At 42.3% G+C, this 21,109-nt stretch overlaps 1 protein-coding gene across 10 annotated transcripts in view; it reads left to right on the top strand.

Moving 5' to 3' along the window:
* Positions 1–21,109, top strand: part of DIP2C (disco interacting protein 2 homolog C) — a 464,954-nt gene that overhangs the window by 377,156 nt on the left and 66,689 nt on the right. For all 10 annotated transcript variants that reach the window (XM_059729168.1, XM_059729169.1, XM_019498679.2 and 7 more), the window contains 7 exons: positions 2,670–2,779; positions 3,774–3,854; positions 7,984–8,107; positions 10,186–10,307; positions 15,350–15,461; positions 15,576–15,685; positions 18,639–18,769. In XM_059729168.1, the coding sequence (XP_059585151.1) occupies positions 2,670–2,779; positions 3,774–3,854; positions 7,984–8,107; positions 10,186–10,307; positions 15,350–15,461; positions 15,576–15,685; positions 18,639–18,769 (790 nt within the window). The remainder of the gene's footprint in view (positions 1–2,669; positions 2,780–3,773; positions 3,855–7,983; positions 8,108–10,185; positions 10,308–15,349; positions 15,462–15,575; positions 15,686–18,638; positions 18,770–21,109) is intronic.

A 21,109-nucleotide genomic window follows, 5' to 3' on the forward strand; every position in this document is an offset into this window, starting at 1 on the left:
TCTTTTCCAGTCCTATGTTCAGTGACTCGAAGCCAATAATCAGTCACTTTGCCCACAAGGTTGGGCCCATGCTGTAAATTTGAATGTAAATTTTGAACTTGCATGATTTGAGGTGCCTGGGTCTGTGGCTCTGACTTGGTGCATACTTGTGATAGAGTGCTAATGATTTTGAACATGAAAATACTATGGAATCTGGAAAATCCTTTCCTACAGTGTCTCAAATCTGGGGTTGTCCATTACTGAACCAATATTTATTTGCAAAAAGAGTTTTCTTGTTTCTCTACTCTGGGACAAATGTTTGAGAACCCAAACAATTTAAAAAATGCAATAACAGACACTGATAGTAGCTTGTCAAGCAACTAAATAATGAGATGTTACCTGAAGTTGCAGTTTGATAGATTCTTGTTGCCACATCCCAGATGAAATGCCAACTGTTCCTGAACTAGAGGTTTTGTTTGGATGTGATATGTGCAGATGCTGCAAATGGTAATAAGGTGACTAGTCATGGAGGAAGACCAGCTATAGAACAGCAGCTGAAGGCTCCATATCATCCTCTCATTTATACTTATGGATCTCCCTGGTCAAATTTGTTTTTAAAGCAGAATAACTAAGATCCTCCTCTAGTTTTGAAAATTTTGTATTTCGTCATATCCCTTTGTTGCCTGTCATATGTACAAGGTTTGCACATCCTTGATAGACTAAGCTCAGTTCAGCTGATACTTTATCCACAGTCGACTCTTAGGGTCCAAAGCAAAAATAACAATGTGATCATGTCTTGGATGAGAGCATTCAGTGCAAGGTTAGGTAGTCTCCAGCTTACAATACCCAGCATAAACCCAGTGAAGGACAGCTTATGAGAGAAATAATAGTCATGATGTCTTTTTTCAGTGTTTTTGGTATATTAGAATTCCATAATATTTTTATTGTTTAACAACCCTAATACTCATTTCCATATGAGAAAGTTTAAAATGTTGATGCTTTTACCTTTATCTAAAGGAAATTACTAATGAAAAATGAGATGCAGAAACATACAGTGACTACTTGTCAATGGCTAGGGACAGATATTCAAAAAGCCCAAGCCTGAATTGATTCACTCTTTGCAGGTTAATCTAAGCTGTGCAGCTTAAACTGATCAATAACTGGAAAGACATTTTCTGTTAAAACCAGGAAATGCAGCCACATGCCTGCAGTGGATCAAGCCGGGGGGGGGGGGGGAGGAGGTGTGCTAGACCATGCCTGCCAGCTAGTGACAAAGGGGAGAGAAGAGAGATGGCCTCCAAGGCTCTCACCCCCCCCCCCACTGGAACACAGGGGGCATGGCCAGGCACCAGCCAAGGCTAGCACAACACACGGGATGTCAGCCACCAGCCTGGGGAGGGGGGCAGCTGCTGCCAGACTGAGGAGTGGGGATGGGGGAGAAGTCCTTTCTCTGAAGTAAGCACGTATTGAACACAGCAATTTGCAAAGCATACAACAGGGAACTACCAAAAGTCTTCACTTAAGATAAAGCCCAGTAAGACACAGTATACACAACTTAGTCTAACTTAGAATGTAAACCAGGAGGACAAGAATTAGTTTTACTAATCCTGAGGGCAAAGTGTCTCCTTACAGCCAGGCATTCAGAAAGGCTTTGTTTTTTTATTTGCACCTTTTACATGTTCTGCTTTATAATGTAAATGTATCTCTCTTCATTCTCTGGTGAAGCTGTCTGCAACTTCCCTTAACTACATCTCCAGCATGTGTGATGATTGTCAGGTCTTTGCCAACACTTCCCTCCTCTCAGTCTGGTCCTGCAGTTGTTAGCTCTGGCCTCACAGGTCCAGGGCTTGGATCTTCACACAGGAGACTAGCTTGCCTCTCTCCTGCCACTCTAGGACATGCTGTTGAATTAATTCTCTCCCTGCCTGGCTGCAGGCAAGCTGCAGAGACTACAGCCAACCCCCCTGGGATTCTGAGGGAGAGAGGGGACAGAGGAAGGAATTAACTCTGTCCCTGCCTGGCTGCAGGCAAACCATGGAGGTGTGGCTGGGGCTGGCAAACAGCAGCTGCAGTCCCCAGGATTTGCCAGGAGGTAGAGAGGGAGGAACTTGCCTCAGGGGCCAAAGCAGGCTGGTGTCTGGACACAGCCTGCCCCTGCTCCAGTGAGAGAGCAGAAGAGAGGGGCCAGCCCAGCTCACTGAATCAGAAAACAGAGCTCCGCCAAGCCCAGAGAGCATGCCAAGATGCTGGGAGAGTCTGGTTTATCTTAAACCAGCAAGGGGTATAGGACAGACATTGCATAAACCTGTTTGACCCAAATCAGTTATGTCTGATACTAAATTCAACCAGGTTTATCTCAGACCAGTTTCAGCCATTTTGAAACTGGTTTATGTACACTGAATGTCTGTTCTGTTATAGGTTTAAACCAGTTTCTGATCACTTGAACTGGTTTGTGTGTAATGTCTGCCCCTAGCCAATAGGTCCTCCCTGATTCATCAACTCTCTAGGAACATATTTGCTGGAAAATGTAAGAGATTCCATGGTTTTTATGCTTGGTAGGATGTCCCTGATATTATGCACTAAAGTCAGCAATGGGCAAAATTCCATGAGGCAAGAGAAAGGATAATAAGACTTGTCCTCCGTAAACCTAGTGCTTTCATTATACTCAGTTTGTTTCTAATACCTTCTAGAAATTGGTCCTGCCTCTGTGATGGTGGGGAACCTGGTCTCTGGAAAAAGAATTGCTCAGGCTAGTGGCAGAGATCTGGGTCAAATAGAAGACAACGATCAGGCCAGAAAGGTAAGATGTTTTTCAGATACATCTTGTACATTGCTTAACTGCAGCTTTTGTTGTTAATCAGATATTTTCTACTGTTTGATAAATTTAAATAAGATTTCTTGAGTCCTGGTAGACACAGTACTGGAATAGGCACTGGCCACCAATTCTCTTCATTTTTAAAGTCTTTGTTAATTTTGACTAAGAACAGTGTGGAACAGTGTGTCATACATAGTTAACAGCTATCAGTGTTTCCAGTATAACTCATCCCCTACTTGATTTTTCAATAGCTCAGCAAAATCCAGGGCCTTCCATTTGCAGGTATAATTTTAATCTTATTTTTTTGTTTTTTTTAAGTTTTCTTATGTGTATTGCAGTTGAGCTTCTGGTGATCTTAGCGGTATAATTAATTATGGGAAGTCAAAGGTATGTTTTACAAAATATGATGATTTCTTAGTTACAAATTAAAATAGGGCAGTAGGGAGAGAGACTGCAACTATTGTTAGATCCAGAGAACAGACTTCTTGCTTTGAAAGTGAATGTAGTGAAACATGATTCCAGAAATGGCACAACCTCCAAAATGACCTCAAATATATTGGTAAAGCAAAGGATTTCTTAGGGTAATATCTTGGATTGGATCAACTATTTAGTTGGGGTAGAGTTAGACAAGCTTTCAAATGCAAGACATACTTTGTCAGGTCTGATCAGATGACGAAGTATGTCTCACATTTGCAAACTTGTCTAACTCCATACTAGCTACAATATTGGTCTAATAAAAGATATCACCCTAAGAAATCCTTGCCTCTTGCATAATTTCTGGACCATCATGACTATAATATCACTCTTACACCACAAAAATATGGTAGCATTCAGCAGTTACTGCTGGCACTGATGTTTATGTGTAGACATAAAACAGAAGCAAGAACGGGCTATATAAACTAGGGGAAAGGAACTGCTTCTTGCTTTTAAAGAAAACAAATCCACAGTGTATCATGATTATCACTCTGCTTTATTGTAGTTCCTCTTCCTCTCAGAAGTTTTACAGTGGAGAGCTCAAACCACGCCTGACCATGTACTTTACACGCTGCTTAACTGTAGGGTAAGAAATTCAGGCAATTACTTTGACTGGTTACCTTTTAGGGAAATGCACATTGAGAGCTAACTGCACTTGTTTGCACCAAGATTTGGCTCAATCTCTGCGTTAACAGTCAACTGTTGTATTTACTGTTCGCTGGTGGAAGGAGGGATAGAAAATAAAAGCAATTTATCAAGTGTGTCACTTTTACCATGTTAGGTACCCAGCTTTATATATTCCTACTTCATGAGCTCACAAGTTGCTGGAGATCTTAGCTGTGCAGAACTATTTAGATCTGGGAAGAGGTGAAGTACTGTTTGATGCTGCTTAGCAGCCTCTGTGCTCTGTTTAAAAAAGAGCACTGAAAGACTCAAAACCTGCCTTGGCTAAAATAAGAAATGTTGTATGTGAGATTGAGCCTTCCATAAAATAGCAGGGGATGTAAGAAGCCGTGGATCAGGATTGCAACAAGGACTTCATAGGACCCTAATAAGTTAATCTGCCTGCTTATATGAGATCACAGTATGGCTTAATTCCAAAACATTTCATTAGTCTCCAAAAGTGGATTATGATTTATGCAAGAGAACAATGCTGCTGGTTCATGACATAGACCTTTTGATTTTTTTCTGGGTTTGGAAGATACTAGACTTCCTAATATGGTGATTATAAATGCTAGCCCTTCATAGTTAGAAGTTGCCCCATGTTATCACACTACTATCAAACTGCTGTGGTCACCTTTAAATTCACCTGTTTACTGTGGATAAAAGTGTTAAATCAGCACTTCCAACTTTACAGCAAATGTTAAAGCATTTTAATCTACTTAACCAGGGTAAATGAAATCTTAAGAGATACTGTGCTACTCATGTGCAGCCCCTAAATAGAGCTAGAAGCAAGTAAAAGTCAGAGGCAAGTATATCTATCATGAGAGGCATTGGTTTTGAAGAACAAATCCCCCCTCCCCCCCCCCCCATGCCCTCAGTAACTAAATCAGATTGTTTATTTCAATGATAATATTATATTCTATCTTCACAAAAAGGTGGAGATAGCAGGCAGCTGGTAGGAAATACATGAGGAAAATGATTGTACAGTATAATGATTAATAAAATAAGTCACCATTTATTATACGTGGAACAAGTAAATTAGACATGATTACTCTGTTAAATTTTTAAATCTACTGAACTTTTAAAATCTACTTGCCTCTTGATGTTTGTTATTTTATGTGTGAGTGAGTGATGTTTGGCAGGTTTTATTTCAGCAAGTTTTCTTATGCTTCTTCATTGTATTCTTCTGCTAACATGTGCAGCATGTGCTTTTGAGCTGACTGCCCACACTTTTATGAGAGCGGCTGCAGTTCCTCTTTTGAAAACTTGGTGCAAATGATTCTGTTGTGCATGAGAGAAATAGCATTGTCTGTTCTGCGTGATTGACACCAGGTAACCCCTTTCAGAGTGGGAGATAAATTGGCAAGTGGGTTCCTAAACTGTCCAGCTCAGTGGGAGGATTGTCAATAGTAGTGAAAAAGGAGGACATCAAATCCCGTCTCTGCCTAAGTTGCCAACATATTCACAACTTAGCCTAGTTAAACTTTCTGTAGCAAAGTTACTACAGTACTAAAGTTACTGTACTAAACTTTCTGTACTAAAGTTACTTTCTGTAATGATCTCAGATCGCTCAGTTAATGCTGTTAGTTACTAGTGTAATTAAGTTTGCCTCAACTGCTTTTTAAAAGGGAGCTTGTAAAGAGCGCTAAACCCTTAGTTCTGCTTCAGTTACATTACCCTCTATGCTTTAGGATGACTGAGCCATTCAGTTCATAAATGCAAATGATTCCTGATAATGCACTGTGCTGCAGCTCCCACCGCCAGACCTGTATCAGACACTAGGCCTGTGTGAAGCGGCTAGCGTTTGCTTCAGATTTGGATTTGGCTGATTCGGGGCACAGTGATTCTATTCAGTGATTCAAATCACTGTCCTGAATTGATTTGGATGAACCTAATTTGGAGGTTTGGCTCCTGCCGATTTGGCCGAATCTCTGAATCACATAGGCCTATCCCCAACCTGCTGTCCCAGCCCCGTCAATGGCTGCCCCACTCAGCACCAGCATCCTGGATCTTTAAAAAAAAAAAAATCAAAGTCCTGCACTCACCAGCTCCTGCCAGGCAGGGGAGCGATCCCCACTGCCCCGCACTGCATGGGGGGCTCTGCTAGGAACCCCCAGAGGCCCCGATGGCCACTGCAGCAGCCAGTGAGTGCAGGGCTTTTTTTTTTAAAGCACTGAGGCACTGGGGCCGGGCAGGGCAGCCATTGACAGAGTGGGGGCTCGTGGCAGGCCCCCCCATGCAGCATAGGGCAGGGGGGGCAGCAGTGATCACCCCTGTGCTTTGCAGGAGCCAGTGAGCACGGGGCTTTTTTTTGTTTGTTTTGGGTTTTTTATTTTTGAGGGGTTTTTTTAAGTGCTGGGAGCTGGGGTGAGCAGGGCAGCCACTGACAGGGCTGGGAGAGCGGGAAGGGATTGGGAGGCGCTCAGGGGGGCTGGGGGAGCAGGCAGGGGATGGAGCCTGGTGGGGGTCCCCCCATGGTCCCTTTCCCCAGGCCCTTAATTAATGACATGGAGTCCGGGTCCAGCTCCCTGCAGCGGCAGGCAGGGACTGCCTGAATCTCCAAATCTCCTGCAAATCTTTTTCTGAATTGATTTGGAGGCTTTGGAATCAATTCAGACCTTTTTATTGGTCTCATGATTCGATTTGGATTTGGAGATTCAGCCGCCGGATCTCCTCCAAATCGAATCAGCAACTGAAGCTTCGCACAGCCCTATCAGACACCTCTCTCCCTGTGGAGTCTGCAATGGTGAATTACTGTGGTTGTGTGAAAGATGTTCACGGTGAATAAGAATTAGTTTCTTAGAAATCAAACAAATACTTATGTTTTCTTAAACTTCTTTGAAATAGAGACTTGCTGTTGCTTTCCTTCAGAATAGGGACATGACTAGGGTATTTTCTTGTACCTCATTTTTGACTCTGTTTATTTTATAACCACGTAGAAGCCTGAAATGTAAATGTTTCCTTACCAGTCTTTTTTTTTTCCCCTCAATTTCTTCAGCTTCTCTATTTTTTAAGTGAATTTAGTGCTTGTGAAAGGTGCCACATATGCCAGTACTGGAGACTGAAATCTTCTTTCTCCACAGAACAGGTACCGCACAGGCAGTAGAAGCGCAGGTCTTCCCTCCGCTGCCCTACCCCATCAGCCTCCCGCAGCCAGGCCGGGAGACAGCATCGCTAGGGACAGTCAGTCTTTGCCTCTGCACTCGTGGGCTTCTCTGCTGACACTGTCAACAGAGGGCTCAGTTGTAGTGGTGATTTTCATGCTCTGGCTATTTGTTAGCAGTGTGTTAAGATCACAACACTGCTCTACTACAGACCACTACAGCTGTCTAATAATTTGGGGTCATTACCAATTGACCTGTTTTGTAGAAATGAGAGGCTGCGTAGCCTGTTACCACTTCCTAAGCTATCTAGATCCTAACCTCCTTGCTCAGCCAACTACCCATGTTCAAACAAATGCTTTTCTTTCCTATTTGGGTCATATGCATGTGCATAACTTTTATTCCTAACTCATCTCCTGCCTGCAATGTGGTGCTTTCCCCTCTGTCTTTTGTCTCTTGGTTTATAATGTATTTCTGCTATGCCAGTTGGCTTCGTGCCAGCATGCAAACAATGAAGTGAAGTTTACAGGAATGCTCCTTCAGACTTAACTCTTCAGATTGTGGCAGGAGTCTGGTAAAATTCACTTTACTGGCTGTATGTGGGAACAAAGCATGTATAACTAAGGAAAGCAGTGCTGGGTCTTCGGTCATGATATTAAAAGATTATTGACACGTCTTTAAAATTAGAGCTCAAACACTGCTTTGAGTGAAGTGTATAGAGATGGGGGCGGGAAATATTCACAGCCTTGTCAAAGTTCCTATTTTTCCAGCTGCAGTTGGGCATAAAGCTGAAGTTTTTCTTAGATAATTTTACTGCATGACTAGTATGACATATTTTTATAAAAATAAAAAGATAGCCTTCATTTCATTAACTTGTCAGCTTGGGAAAGGAAACTGGAATTCACCACACAATCTGTTTTTCTTGTGACACAATCTTATTTCAATATACAGGGAACAATAGCGAACTCTCTAACATGTGTCCAGCTACATAAGCGAGCTGAGAAGATAGCTGTCATGTTGATGGAAAGAGGACACTTGCAAGATGGAGACCACGTGGCTTTGGTTTACCCACCAGGTAAAGAACTTGCATTTTTTTGTACTATAGTGAGCTTAAGCTTCGTGAATTAAAACTCCTTTTCAAATCATTTACCCTCATTTTGGTGAAATTGCAAACAGGGTCCTTGCCTAGCTGTAAACTAGGAACATGAATAATATTTGTCAAAGAGGCATTGAAGTATTTACCCATTTTACAATGCATTTCTCTGAGTTTAGCAAGATGGATTCATTCGTTATTTATTTCTGTGAATTTAGGTTAAGATTAAAGCATATTATTTCAGTATGTCCTTTCAAGGGGTAGGAGCAGAAACAGGAAGAGCCACTACTGGAGGTGATGGGCTGCAACCGCAGCAAGAACAGCCCCACCAGAAGCTGTGAGCACTGCCCATGGCCTGGGCCCGCATGGCTGTTGTGTTCTCCGCATCTCCAGCGGCTGCTCCTCCCTCTGTTTCTGCCTTTGCTGCACTGCTCTGGATGTGAAAGAGGGGAGCTTCAGCTGGGTGGCTCTTGTCTCAAAGTGTGGGGCTCTGACTCCAGCTCCTGATCGCCTTACACCCACTTTGCCTGTACTCAAGCGGCTACTGATCGTGCCGGGCGGGCAGAGCGGGTGGAAGGCAGTCAGGAGCCGGAGCCACCCAGTTGAAGCATCCTGCCCCCCGTGCAGAGCAGCACAGGAGAGGCAGGAGCAAGAGGAGGAGCTGCAGCTGGAGGCAAGCAGAGCAGAATAGCACCCAGCTGGCTGCGGCCGCACCAGGAACAGCCCCACCGGAAGCTGCGTGCGCCGGTTAGGGCCTGGGCTGGAGCGCAATGTGGGCTGCTCCAGTGGGAGCAGGTGGGGTCAGCCATATGAGGAGTGCTACGGGGGCAATTGAAGGCCAGAACCAGTCAGTTGGCAGGCCATATTTTGCCCACTCCTTGATTAACCCAATCCATGTAAAAAATTTGTTGAAACCATTTCTTAGTATTAGCTTGCAGAACCTTTTCTAATATATATACACATAAACGTATATATTTCAGTCTCCATGGAAAATGTTTTATTTTCAAAAGAGTAAGCCATAAATCAAGAACCCTTTACTTCTAACTGCCCCATTAAAAAAGTAAAACTATTTGCATTGCATTCTTGTAAAGGCCTACATATAGAGTGTAAGGAACTATCAAACAAAATAATTTTATGCTGTTTTGAATGTATAAATTCAGCTGTCTATAGAATGTGATGCAGTGGTGCTCAGCTTCTAGCCCACAGACCATATCTGGCCCACAGAGCCGTGTCATCCAGGCTGCAGGTTTCCCCACAGGTCCAGAAATTTGGCTGTGGGGAGTGGTGGCAACATTAATTGCCATTCCCCTGCTGACAAATATGTGGACCTGTGGGTAGCTCTGCAGGCCAGATAACATGGCTCTGACCTGGCACATGGGGTCAGGCCAGCATATGGTCAGATTCAAGTGTGCAGGTTGGGCACTCCTAGTCTAACTCATTTTTCTGTATTAGCTGTATAAACTGATCCTTATAATCACCATTTATTTAAAAAAAAAATGCTTAACATATGTCAGAAATAAGGAGTATGAAGTGATGACATTGCCTTTTTCATTTGAACCCTTCAAGAAGACAAGCCAAAGCCTCACATTTTTAAGGTCCAGTGGCATAGAAAAGAATTAGAAAATACCTTTTTTAAAATGTAACTTTTTACACGATATAGGAGTAGTGAAATGTCACAGTCTCAACTTTTCTTTGTTTCACTGTTCCCTTAAAAGCTATTGTCTATAAGTTAAAATGTAACATATTTAATTAGTTATATTTCAACTTTTTAACTAGTGGATTGTTGATCAGAAACCTGAGTGATGACATGTTGTCCATACTTTTAGATCAGTCTAGTTATTTCATGCTTAAAAGAACTCCACAGATAAAAATAATCAGTGCAGTTTACCAAATACAGGATAGGGACAGAAAAAATAATCTGTGGAAGATTTGTAGTTACTTATTTAACATCCTAAGTCATTTCAGAGTAGGATGTATACTTACATAGTATACTTACATAGTTTTATGCAGTTAACAATTGGATTTTCAAGTAAGAATGTTTTGGTTTGTTCTTCATGCAGGGATAGACCTGATTGCAGCATTTTATGGTTGCCTGTATGCAGGCTGTGTGCCAATAACAGTTCGACCTCCACATCCACAAAACATTGCAACAACATTACCTACGGTGAAGATGATTGTGGAGGTGAGTGGACATCTGGAAATGTGAAAGCTGCTTAAACAGGCAGTGGGCTAATATGCTTTTAGGAGCTTTTCCATCAAAGTCAGCAAAAGACACTGGGTTTTGTAACCTCTGAGTTCATATTTCATGTTACAGGGCCCAAGCCAATAATGTATCACAAAGTCAGGGATGAGAGAACATTTAACACGCTCAGACTTTCGGAGCTATATAAGCAGCCACCTACATTGCCACTTTCCAGAAGCAATTTAGATATGTTTTCCAGTATTTGACACTACACCAGGTTTCACAGGCTTCCTAGTGACATTTTCACTGACCTGCCTTGTTACTGATGTGTAAAACAGTCCACTACACAGACTGGGATGATATTGCAGAAAATAATATTAAGAGTTTATCTAATGTGTTTCAGGCCAAGCAATTGGAAAAAAAATGTTTAAGTTAAAACTGTTTCAGCAGGTCTATGTATGGGTATGTACTCTTTATGTTTTTAAAGGCCTCTTACAAAGTTTTGGAAGCAAGTTTAGTAAAGGGAGTTACTCATTTTGAAGTTGTACCATGGACAGGTCTTTACCCAGAGAGGGGTGATTTGGACTTTTTTTGTCTTTTCATTTTATCTGGTTAAAATGGAGTCATTTCTTACACTAAGGCTCCTGCCACACTTTACATATATTGTGCAATTAACTGGTTAATCACACAATAAATCTAGATCAGCCACACATGCAGAGTAAGACGCGTCACATTTGAAAAGTAATTTATCATGCTATTAACTGGTTAATTGTGTAATAAATTCAAACTGGTCTTGCTTGCAACATAACTGTAACGCTATATAAATGTCCATCCAGCTATAAAGTTAGTGCTTGAAAATGTGTAAGAACTCTATAGCTGGTTTCTATCCAGGCTTAATTTGAACATGTGGTATGGCTGCAATGTAGTTGCATTAACCCTGATTGGGTGGGGTGTGATTTCAGAGAGGTGACTTCTTACTTGTGATGCCTTCTGAGAAAACCTTAAATAAGTTAATAAGACACAAAAAACTATAACTCTTGGTTCCAAAACGATACCTTTTTATTAGACCAACTGGAAAATGGCAAGAAAATTGTCCTTTTCTGCAAGCTTTCAGGATCAAAGTCCCTTCGTCAGGCTCTGGGAAAAGTGTAGATGGTACAAGATGGTAAAAAGTCCCCGTAGGTAGTTAATAGATTTTATTTTAGCCAGTTAAATTAATCTTTAGGATTTTTTAGGATATAAACTATTATTTAGGGACCATTCAGGGACAAATAAACTTGTGTGAGATAACAGGGTTGTTCACAGAATGAGATGCTGCTCAGCATGAGGACAGGTATTACAGTCTGACCTAGCAGCAGCAAAGCAGTGGTCTTATTGCTCCTTTTGAGGTATTTAAACCTGTGTAGTGTGTAATAACTGGTTAGTTTTGTCAGTGTTTGACAGTCAGATTTGGCTAAAATGGGCTGTATTGGCATATTCAGCAAATTTTAAGATGAAGCTAAGACCCCTGGCAGATGTGGCACTTACGGCATGACTAATCATTCCTTAAGTCATAACCTGGTCACATGTTTAGAGCAATTAATAGTGCAGTAAAACAGGGAATAAGCAACTTATTACAATGATCACCAATCAGCTCATCAACAGCTCCAGTGTGCCACTGAGGCTGGTAGTACTGATCACTTACTGGTGCTCCCAGCCCTGGGGACACACAGGAGAGAAGGGCTGTGATGCGCTCCTGAGGCTGGGTATGCTAACCAACTGATTGGTGCTCTGAGCCAGGCACACTGGACACCCAGTTTGCTACTTGCCAGTGCAGGGGGAGCCCAGCCTCCCCCTGCACCAACAATAGGACACAGTTGATTCCCTATCACAGTTGCACCTTCTGCCATGCACGCGTAGCATGGCAGGAGGCATGATCATTGGAATCGGGGATCAGATCAGGGTTGTTTTTATTTGAACATCTACCAGGGGCCTAAGGTGTCTCATGGTTGTTTAGCCCTTTTTAGTGGACTGATTTCCCATCAGAAATTGCAGAACACATTAATACCAGTTTAACCTAATATCCTCTCAGCTTTAATTCATAGAAGAACTTTCTCTCATTTTAGAGAGGCATGAATTTATGAAGATTAAATATTGAGCTTATTCTTTTCATTGTGCATACATTGCTGTAATGGTGGAGAATCCTGCCTTTACACACATACCGTTTTCTATCAATCTGAAAACAGAACTGTGCTTTGGAGATGTTAGCAGTCAATGGAGTTCAACCCTATTGTGATCCCAATCTCGCTATACGTTGCTGAATGGTTTAAGAGATTATAGGTAGGGATCTATTCAACACGAGAAGGCGGCCACCCGATTTCAGAGGGAGATCACAGGGCTGACTGCCATTTTCATGGGCTAATCATGGAGGTGCCCCTACAGACCTCTGATGGCCTGAGGGGCCCCTGTTTGCCCTGTCCCTTGCTGCTGATTGGCTGCAAGGGCTGTCTGTCATACAGCCCTGTCCCTCACCACTGGTTGGTTGCAAGTGCTATCTGTCATGCTGCCCCACCCCTTGCCACTGATTGGTGAAGAGGGATGGGGCTGCATGACAGGCAGCATTCTCAGCCAGTCATTGACAAGGGGTAGAGGCAGCAGTCATCTTGGGCTTCTACATGTGCCACTTCCTTCCCTGGCAGGCTGCACGGCCGGGTTGCAGCGCTCGCCCTAGGGAGCCAGTATCTTATTTTCGATAAGGTTTCTTTTTTCACAAATTTTGCATGCAGTGTTGGATTTCGCAAATTCCGTGAAATCCGCAAAATTGTGATTTCGGTAGATCCCTAATTATAGACTTGACTGTAGTCTAATTACATAAAATACAATGGAGGTAACAGAAATGAATATTGTCCCTTCCAAAGAGGATGTTGTATTTTGTCCTTCCATCAAGGAGTTTGCAAGAGGTTCAGCTCTCCTCCCCAGTTTGGTGATAACTCTGGGGTCCAGAGTTTCTCCACACTATCCTGACGTCCATGATAATGTTGTTCCTTATAGCCATTTGCCCTTGAAACTCTCTTCTTCTAGTGGTTTCATTGTGGCCCAGACCATGTAAGGTAGGATTGAGTATTACCTTGTCCCAGGATGACACACAAAGTTGAGAGCAAAAGATGCTCTAAGAACCTTGCCCTCATCCTTTTCTACTCCAAATAGCGTAACTTAGAGAGGTGACTGGGTATCCTTGGGCACCACCTTTGTAGGTCAGTGCGAAAATAACCACTGCCACAGCAGTGGCTGACCATTATACCACCAATGGCACTGTCATACCTGTCACTACTCCATGCTTCATGATTGCCCCAAGTGTAGGGCTGCCCTGCTATGCTTCTGTCTATACCTGATCTACACAGAACACCACAGTGGGTATTTATTGAATCATAGCCAGCAGAGTTGCTGCAACAGAGCCTTTGTTCCTGTTGCTGCCTGCTGTTATGCCTGCTGTTTCTCCCTAGAGCGTTGCTCTGAGGAGAGGGGCAATCTGTGTTTTGCAGTATCATTACTGCTAGCCTCCTGTGATCAAGTGGTGAACTTGCTGTATATGAGGTTGAAAGTACGGTATTCAACAAGTGGTTTCTTCAGATAGGGACAATAGTGGGAGTTCATATAGGGACAATAGTGGGAGTTCAGCAGTTTCACGCTCTCTGTGGAACCCAGATGGAATAGGTTTTGAACTGAGCTCAGTGCTAGAGGAACTCATAGTTTGTTTTCACAATGCACTTTTCTGTCTGCTGGAGGCGTGAATAAGAATATCTCTATTGCTGACAGTGCTGACAGCAGCCAGTGGAATGGTGGTTTCCTAACCAGTAGTTTTCAAGGTAATGGTTTGCAGTGCTGTCGAGCACAAGTCCTTGGCTCAGGTTCCATGTGGAAGGGCCCTGCTACATGTTCAGATTAAAGCTAAATAGAAACTACTACAGAGTTGTTACATATTTTCAAGCGCTATCTTTATAGCTGGTTAGCTCTTTTTATAGCGGGATAGGCATTTTTAATTTTGTCGTAATTACTTTGCGCAGGTGGCTGGTCTACATTTATTATTGCGCGATTAACCAGCCAATTATGTGATCATTACTTTGCACTTGTGGCTGGTCTTACTTTGCACATGTGGCCAGTCTAAATTTATTGTGCAATTAATTAGTTAGTTGCATAATATATGTAACATGTAACAGGGGCCTTAGAAATACTTGTCCTCACAGAATTGCAAAAACCAGAAATGAGAAAGAAAGTCTTTCTTTTTACATTTTCCATTCTGTGTCCATTGATTATAAATGTTCAATACTATAGTTGCCTGACTTTTACTTGCATATAATGTATGACATGTTTTTTTCAGTTGGTACCCAGTTAACATATTTGTTAAAGTATCTATCCATTCTCAAACAAGAGAATCTCCCCAATGTAAAATCCAGTAGACTTTTGAATATAGTCAAAAGTGAAAGAGTAAACTCACTGTAAGTGTAAGTGCCACTTGAGAAATGACCATTGTAAAGCTGTCATTTGAAATATCAAAATTCTCTACAATGAAGCCTTTATTAAGTCCCTAGTGTTCCTGCAGAGAATCCTGTTCGTTTCATTTAGTGTAGAAATCAAGGTTACAAGGCTAGCCAAATCATATTGACTTACTGTGGTGAGAGCACTAGAGCATAGTAAGGATTTTATTAATATTATTTTTATAAACAACTTGTGTTACCTTCACTTAGGTTATACTTGTCATAACCTTCTCTGTGGGATCTGTGGATAAAAACATGCAAGGAAAGCTACATTTTCCATATTAATGTGCTATTAGTCTCAATGTAACAATTTACCACAAGTTATAAGATTTACTTGGCTTGCTTGGCTTGTAATATAACCTATGAATTTTCAAAGAACTCCACATATGGACATACCTTTGTCTCTTAGTCAAGGAATATAAAACCAATAAACTTATATATCCTGTTGTAAATTAAATTGTTGGCTTACATGCTTTTGCATGTGAAGTAATCAGTGTCTCATTTCCTTTTTGCTTGTTGAATTCTCAGGTGAGTCGTTCAGCCTGTTTAATGACTACACAATTAATATGTAAATTATTACGGTCACGAGAGGCAGCAGCAGCAGTGGATATCAGAACGTGGCCTCCTGTACTAGATACAGGTAAGTACAAAAGCTAGGCAGATGCCATGTATTTTTTCTGTTGAACTTTGCATGTTCAAAGATCGCTGCAGTTGACTGCCTGCCACACGCACTTTCATTTTTTATTTTTTCTAGATGACTTGCCAAAGAAGCGGCCTGCTCAAATCTACAAACCTTCTAACCCTGATACACTGGCTTATCTTGACTTCAGTGTATCCACAACTGGAATGCTGGCAGGAGTAAAGGTAGGAATTTCATATTGAAGTCAAATATTCTTGGCATATATCAAACAAGCATGAAGTCTGGCTTGATTGGGCACATGGCATGTCGCTTTGGATTTTGCAGAATGTTCCTTTAGTTACTAAAAGTTAAATTACTTTCTCTTCTCAGTAATCGGGCACCTGCAATTGTTTCCTTCCCAAACTTAGGAGCTGCTGTTCCATCAGTAATAGTACCTTGCTCTTGGTAGGTGCATGTAATCAAAGATTACATAGACTGTAAGGCCAGAAGGTACTATTAGATCACCTGGTCTGACCTTCTGGATACCATAGAGTCATTCATCCAGCTATACCTGATTATTCAGCCAGATAACTTGTTGACTACAGCATATCTTCTACGAAGATCTGCAGTCTTGATCTGAGATGTGAAAAGTGGAGAATTGACCCATCTCCCTTGGTAATTGGTTTCAGTATTAATCACCTATGGTTAAATGTGTATCTTATTTCCAATTTGAACCTGTCTGGCTTTAGCTTCCAGCCGTTGATTATTGTTAAGCCTACCTTTCCTGATTTAAAGGAACATTTAATACTGTCAGTATTTTCTTCTGCTCAAGGTACTTATGGCCTATGATAAAATTCTCTCTTAATCCTCTTCTTTGGGAATTTAAACCTAGCAGCTTCTAAATCTCCGACTAGTCCAGTACTCATATAATTTTTGTGGCTGTTTTCTGAATTCTCTCAAATCTTTCAACATACTTTGTCTAGTATCAGCAACATCCTTTTTTCTGGTATCAGAAATGGCCTTACACAGAGATGAAATCACCATTCTATTCCTACTTGCTGCTACTCTATTTATAGGATCATGCCAATGTATCATGTTATATTGCTTGCCCATTGTGACCCTCAATATATTGCATTCAGTGCACTTTAGAAAAGATTATTTCCATTATTCCCATCATTGAGATGGGAAAGTTGATAACAAGGTAGCAGGGTAAAGTGATTTGCCCTCTTCCACAACTTTAGGTGACTTATCTGCAAGTGATTGTGCCTCTAACTTGCAGAAAGTGACAGTCAGCTTTCCTTGGTCACTGCCTGTGCAGTTACAAAGATTGATCAGTGTGACAGAAGAGTGAAGAGCATTTTTCTCTACCAGTGGCAATCATTTACTTTTGTTGTATCCTGCATATTTAACTGCAGCTAAAGTACAGTGCTAAGTGGAGAGGTCATAAAGCTCCAAAAGGGGTACAGAGTTACTAGTTCATTGGCTCAAAACACATTCAAGTTAAGTTATCAGCTAGATCAGGGGTGTCAAAAATACAGCCCATGAGCCATATCCAGCCCACAGAGCAACATTATCTGCCCTGTGGGTCTCTAAACTGATCCCTTGTGCCCCATGGGACATGCAGTGCCTCTGGCACTCACGCTGAACTGGCTCTGCACACTAGCTGTGGGACTGGTCTGGACTGTGTTGTACAGAGCCAGCACACTGGGCCAGTTTGGCGCGGTGCCACATGCAGTGCAAGCCCCAGGCTGGCCCTCTGTTCCACATGCACAGCTGGTCCAGCCTGAACACAGCATGCAGCACATGCCAGCCCTGGGGCTCGCTCTGCATATGGCCCATGGGTTAAATGCGGTGTGGCACACAACACAGGGGGATCTGAGGCATGGGCCTCCTGTAGTGCCCCACCAGACCAGACCAGACCTGCATGCTGGCTCCAGCATGCACAGGTGGCCTGGGACCTAATCCGGACCAGCTCCCAAACCAGCATGCAGATCCAGTCCAGTGGGAGGCTGCATGCAGTTTGCACCCTGAACTGGCCCCATGTTGCATGCAGCACTGGGTCCAGCCTGCATACTGTATACAGAGAGCGCCCTGGGGGTAGCTTGTGCTTCATGCAGCACCCAGCCTGTATCCGGCATCATGGGTGCTACATGTGGCACAGAGTCTCTCCAGATCCAGCCCACAGATTGGCCCAGCAGCCTTATTTGATACCCCTGTGGTAGATTATTACTAATTATTACATATTTATTTTACTAGAACCCACAAAGTTAGTGAGGTTTGGACAAAAAACTCATAGGATGACACCGCTTCTTGTTCCAGAGAGTTTGATCTAATCATATAAAATGCATACGACCCTAGTTGGGCCCTCTGGGATAGTATTAATGAAACTTGGCAGTAACTTTTCTGTACATTGAGGGTTTTATTGTCTGTCAGCCTCAAGAACTAACACTCTTAAAAGAAACATCTGAAGAGTTTTTCTTTCTTATCAGTACTAAATTTTATTTTCAGCTACATCAGTTTCTCAGAGTTTTTTAATAAAAAAAAGTAAAAGAACTCACAATTAGGAATGGCTAAAATATGAAACTGTTTATGGCCCTCTTTTTATTGAGCTTATTTTGATGTTATAAATGGTTGATTGAGTCAACTGTGCTGCTTGATATTCAAAACACCCACTGGAGCCAGAAATGTATTGTGCCAATGGAAGTTTTCTGAGATCAGGCCCTTTGATGCTATGGGCGCAGATACAATTGTATCTCAGTTTTATTTTGGAACACTTTATTGTATTAGTTTAACATGACACGTTATTAACAATAGATAGATAAATCCAAGCTGATACTTTAGACTACTGTTTATACAGATTTTACTATCCTGAGGGTTTTATCATCCTTATTAAAGTTTAGCTCATTCTTCTTCTCGTCGCATTTTGCTTCAAGTAAGTCTTTAAGCCATTCAGGATAATATGCCATAAATCTATTAAACTTACAACTTATCTTCTGTCTTCCTTTTCCTTTCATGGTTATTTGGGCCACCTCTTGAAAGAAAATTAATTGTCATTGTGTATAAATTACAGTGTGTATTTATGTTGTACACGAAGTCAATATTTATTTGTTTTCATCATCCTGTTTCTGATTTAAGGACTGGCAATGACTTGAGGATGACAGAGTTTATTGTTTTAATTACTGCCCAATTTTCTTCCAGATGTCTCATGCAGCCACTAGTGCCTTTTGTCGTTCTATTAAGCTGCAGTGTGAGCTTTATCCTTCCAGAGAAGTTGCTATCTGTTTGGACCCTTACTGTGGACTTGGGTTTGTCCTCTGGTGCCTCTGCAGGTGAGGTTTCCCTTTAAATTTTAAAATATTTTTTCCACTAAAGTGCAAAACGGAAGAACAAAGTGACTTGAGTAATGAGAAGATGGTAAAAATAGTTGGAAAATATCATAGGAAATTGGCATTGCCAAAAACAAAAAAAGTTTTGAGTCAGGCATGGCCCTGTACATTTGTTGTCCATCAGTGTGGAGAGTCAGTATATCTGTTCCCCTAACTTTCTGCCGTTTGAGTCACATATTTATAAGATCTTGCTATCCTTATTTGATGAGCAACAGTACTCTAACAGAATTACACTAACACAACACTGTCATCTTGTCTTTAATCTGGAAGCGCACACTGATCTTGGAACATTTTGAGCCATTCTCTTTTGGGGGATGTTTAGGGCAGTGAATTTGATGGGGAAACAGCAGTGCATTTGATTATAAAGAAACACTCGGAGAAGCAGGCAGAATAGCAGCACAAGATTGTTATAAAATGGGAAATTTCATTCAGCTCTAATTTAAAAGAAGTTTACAGATTTTGGTGTGTGGATCTCTGTACCCTAGACAAGGTGTTATCTGGTAGTGAAAGTACTTATCTTACTTCAAAAACTGTTCATCTGTCTGGGTAGATGCAGAGAAAAAATGGAGATTTTCATAGAAGAAAACAGAACATGGCACAAGGAAGAGATATGAAAATGTAACTGGAATCACTTTTATCATTAGCAATGTTAGAACTGCAAATATTCCACCATTTTGATATGCTTCAGTAAAGTTTCCTTGGAATGGCAATATTACTGGTTTCAAACAAAGCTGAAATGAAGATAACTTTGGGATATTTCAAAAACACATGTCTGAATGAATGTTTTACTAAATTATTAAACATCTTGTTGGAAACAGTATTTTGTCCAGATCAACAGTTCCCAATCTTGGGGTCGCATACTCCCAGCGAGGGAGGCAGGGGGTATGTGCCTCCCATATGTGTGCGCAGGGCAGGGGCAGATGTGGGCTGCGTGCTGCGTCTCGGGGCTGCACATACTGCATGTGTGGGTCTCCATGGCGGAGAGAGGCTGGATGGAGAGGCTTGATGCTGCTGCTGGGAACTCCAAGCCAGCCTCACTGCCATGGTGAGGCACCCCTGCCCACCTGGCATCAGTGGGGGCCACAACCCTGCACCAGCACTGCCATTGCTGCCAGGCAGGCAGGGGGTACCTCACCATGGCAGCATGGCTGGTGTGGGGGTCCCAGCAGTGACACTAAGCCAAGCCTCTCTTCCATACGGGGTCCAGCCCATTGAGCTGCAGGGGGCCTCGGGGGGGGGGGGGGGGGGAGAGGCAGGCAGAGGGTACCAGGGCAGGGAACCCTGAGTCCACAATGGGCAGTCTGCATCCTCTCCCCGACCTTGGGCCCTGCTCCAGCCATGTAGGGGCCCTGGTCCTGTAGTCCTGAGAGCTTGGGGACCCTGCCAGCAAGGCTTGGGTGGGGGGGGCAAGGGGCTGCACGTCATGAGTGGGAGGCACCAGCAGGGTTGGGGAGGGAGGGGGCCGTGGGTGGGGAATGAGGGGCACCAGGGGGGGCAGGGCTTGAGGGGCTGTGGGTTGGGAGTGAGTGACCATGCTGAGGAAATGGGGTCATAAATGGGGTTATGCTGAGGAAAAGTTTGGGAAGCACTGATCTAGATGCTTGGACCAATAAATAAATAACTAGCATGTCTTTCTCCAAACAATTTGTGATTTATGAAATGCATAAAGCATCTGCTTGTTATACCTCATGTACATTATCTTGGTATCAAAAGGCTACAGTTCCAGAGATTGTTCTCTTAGGAAGTGTTTGAAAAAGGCAGTTTTTAAAATGTGGTAAAATTTGGTATAAGGGTGTTTGCAGTTAGTGTTTTGTAGTTTGGACATGACACGTGGTAAGAATTCATGCAGTAGCAGTAACCTTTTTGGTCACCTTAATGAAAAATCAATGTACTGTCAGGTTTTTCAAGCTGCAGTGTTTTCAGTTAAAGCAGACACTGTTTATTTGCAAACAATGGTGGAAACATATTGATCTTACCTTTTAAAGAGCCTGCTTTTAAAAAATGCAAATCTTGGGCTAAAAGTAAGAAGGCAGGGCAAGACCAGTACTTTGATTTATTTGCACTGATTTCAGACAGATCATAGCATTTGATGAGGTAGGCTGTTGCCTCCCAAAGCTTATACATTTCTGAATGAGTTGGTGTATAAGGTGCCTCGCCTTGCCTTCTCACCTGACTTCATATTAACATGGCTAACTACCTCTCTCTAAAAGTAAGATTTATTTCCAGCTGTAAGTCACATATCAGTTCTATATATCCTAAGCAAAGACCAGAACAGAATAGGGG

This window comes from Alligator mississippiensis, chromosome 5, assembly GCF_030867095.1.
Source record: "Alligator mississippiensis isolate rAllMis1 chromosome 5, rAllMis1, whole genome shotgun sequence".
Lineage (NCBI taxonomy): Eukaryota > Metazoa > Chordata > Crocodylia > Alligatoridae > Alligator > Alligator mississippiensis.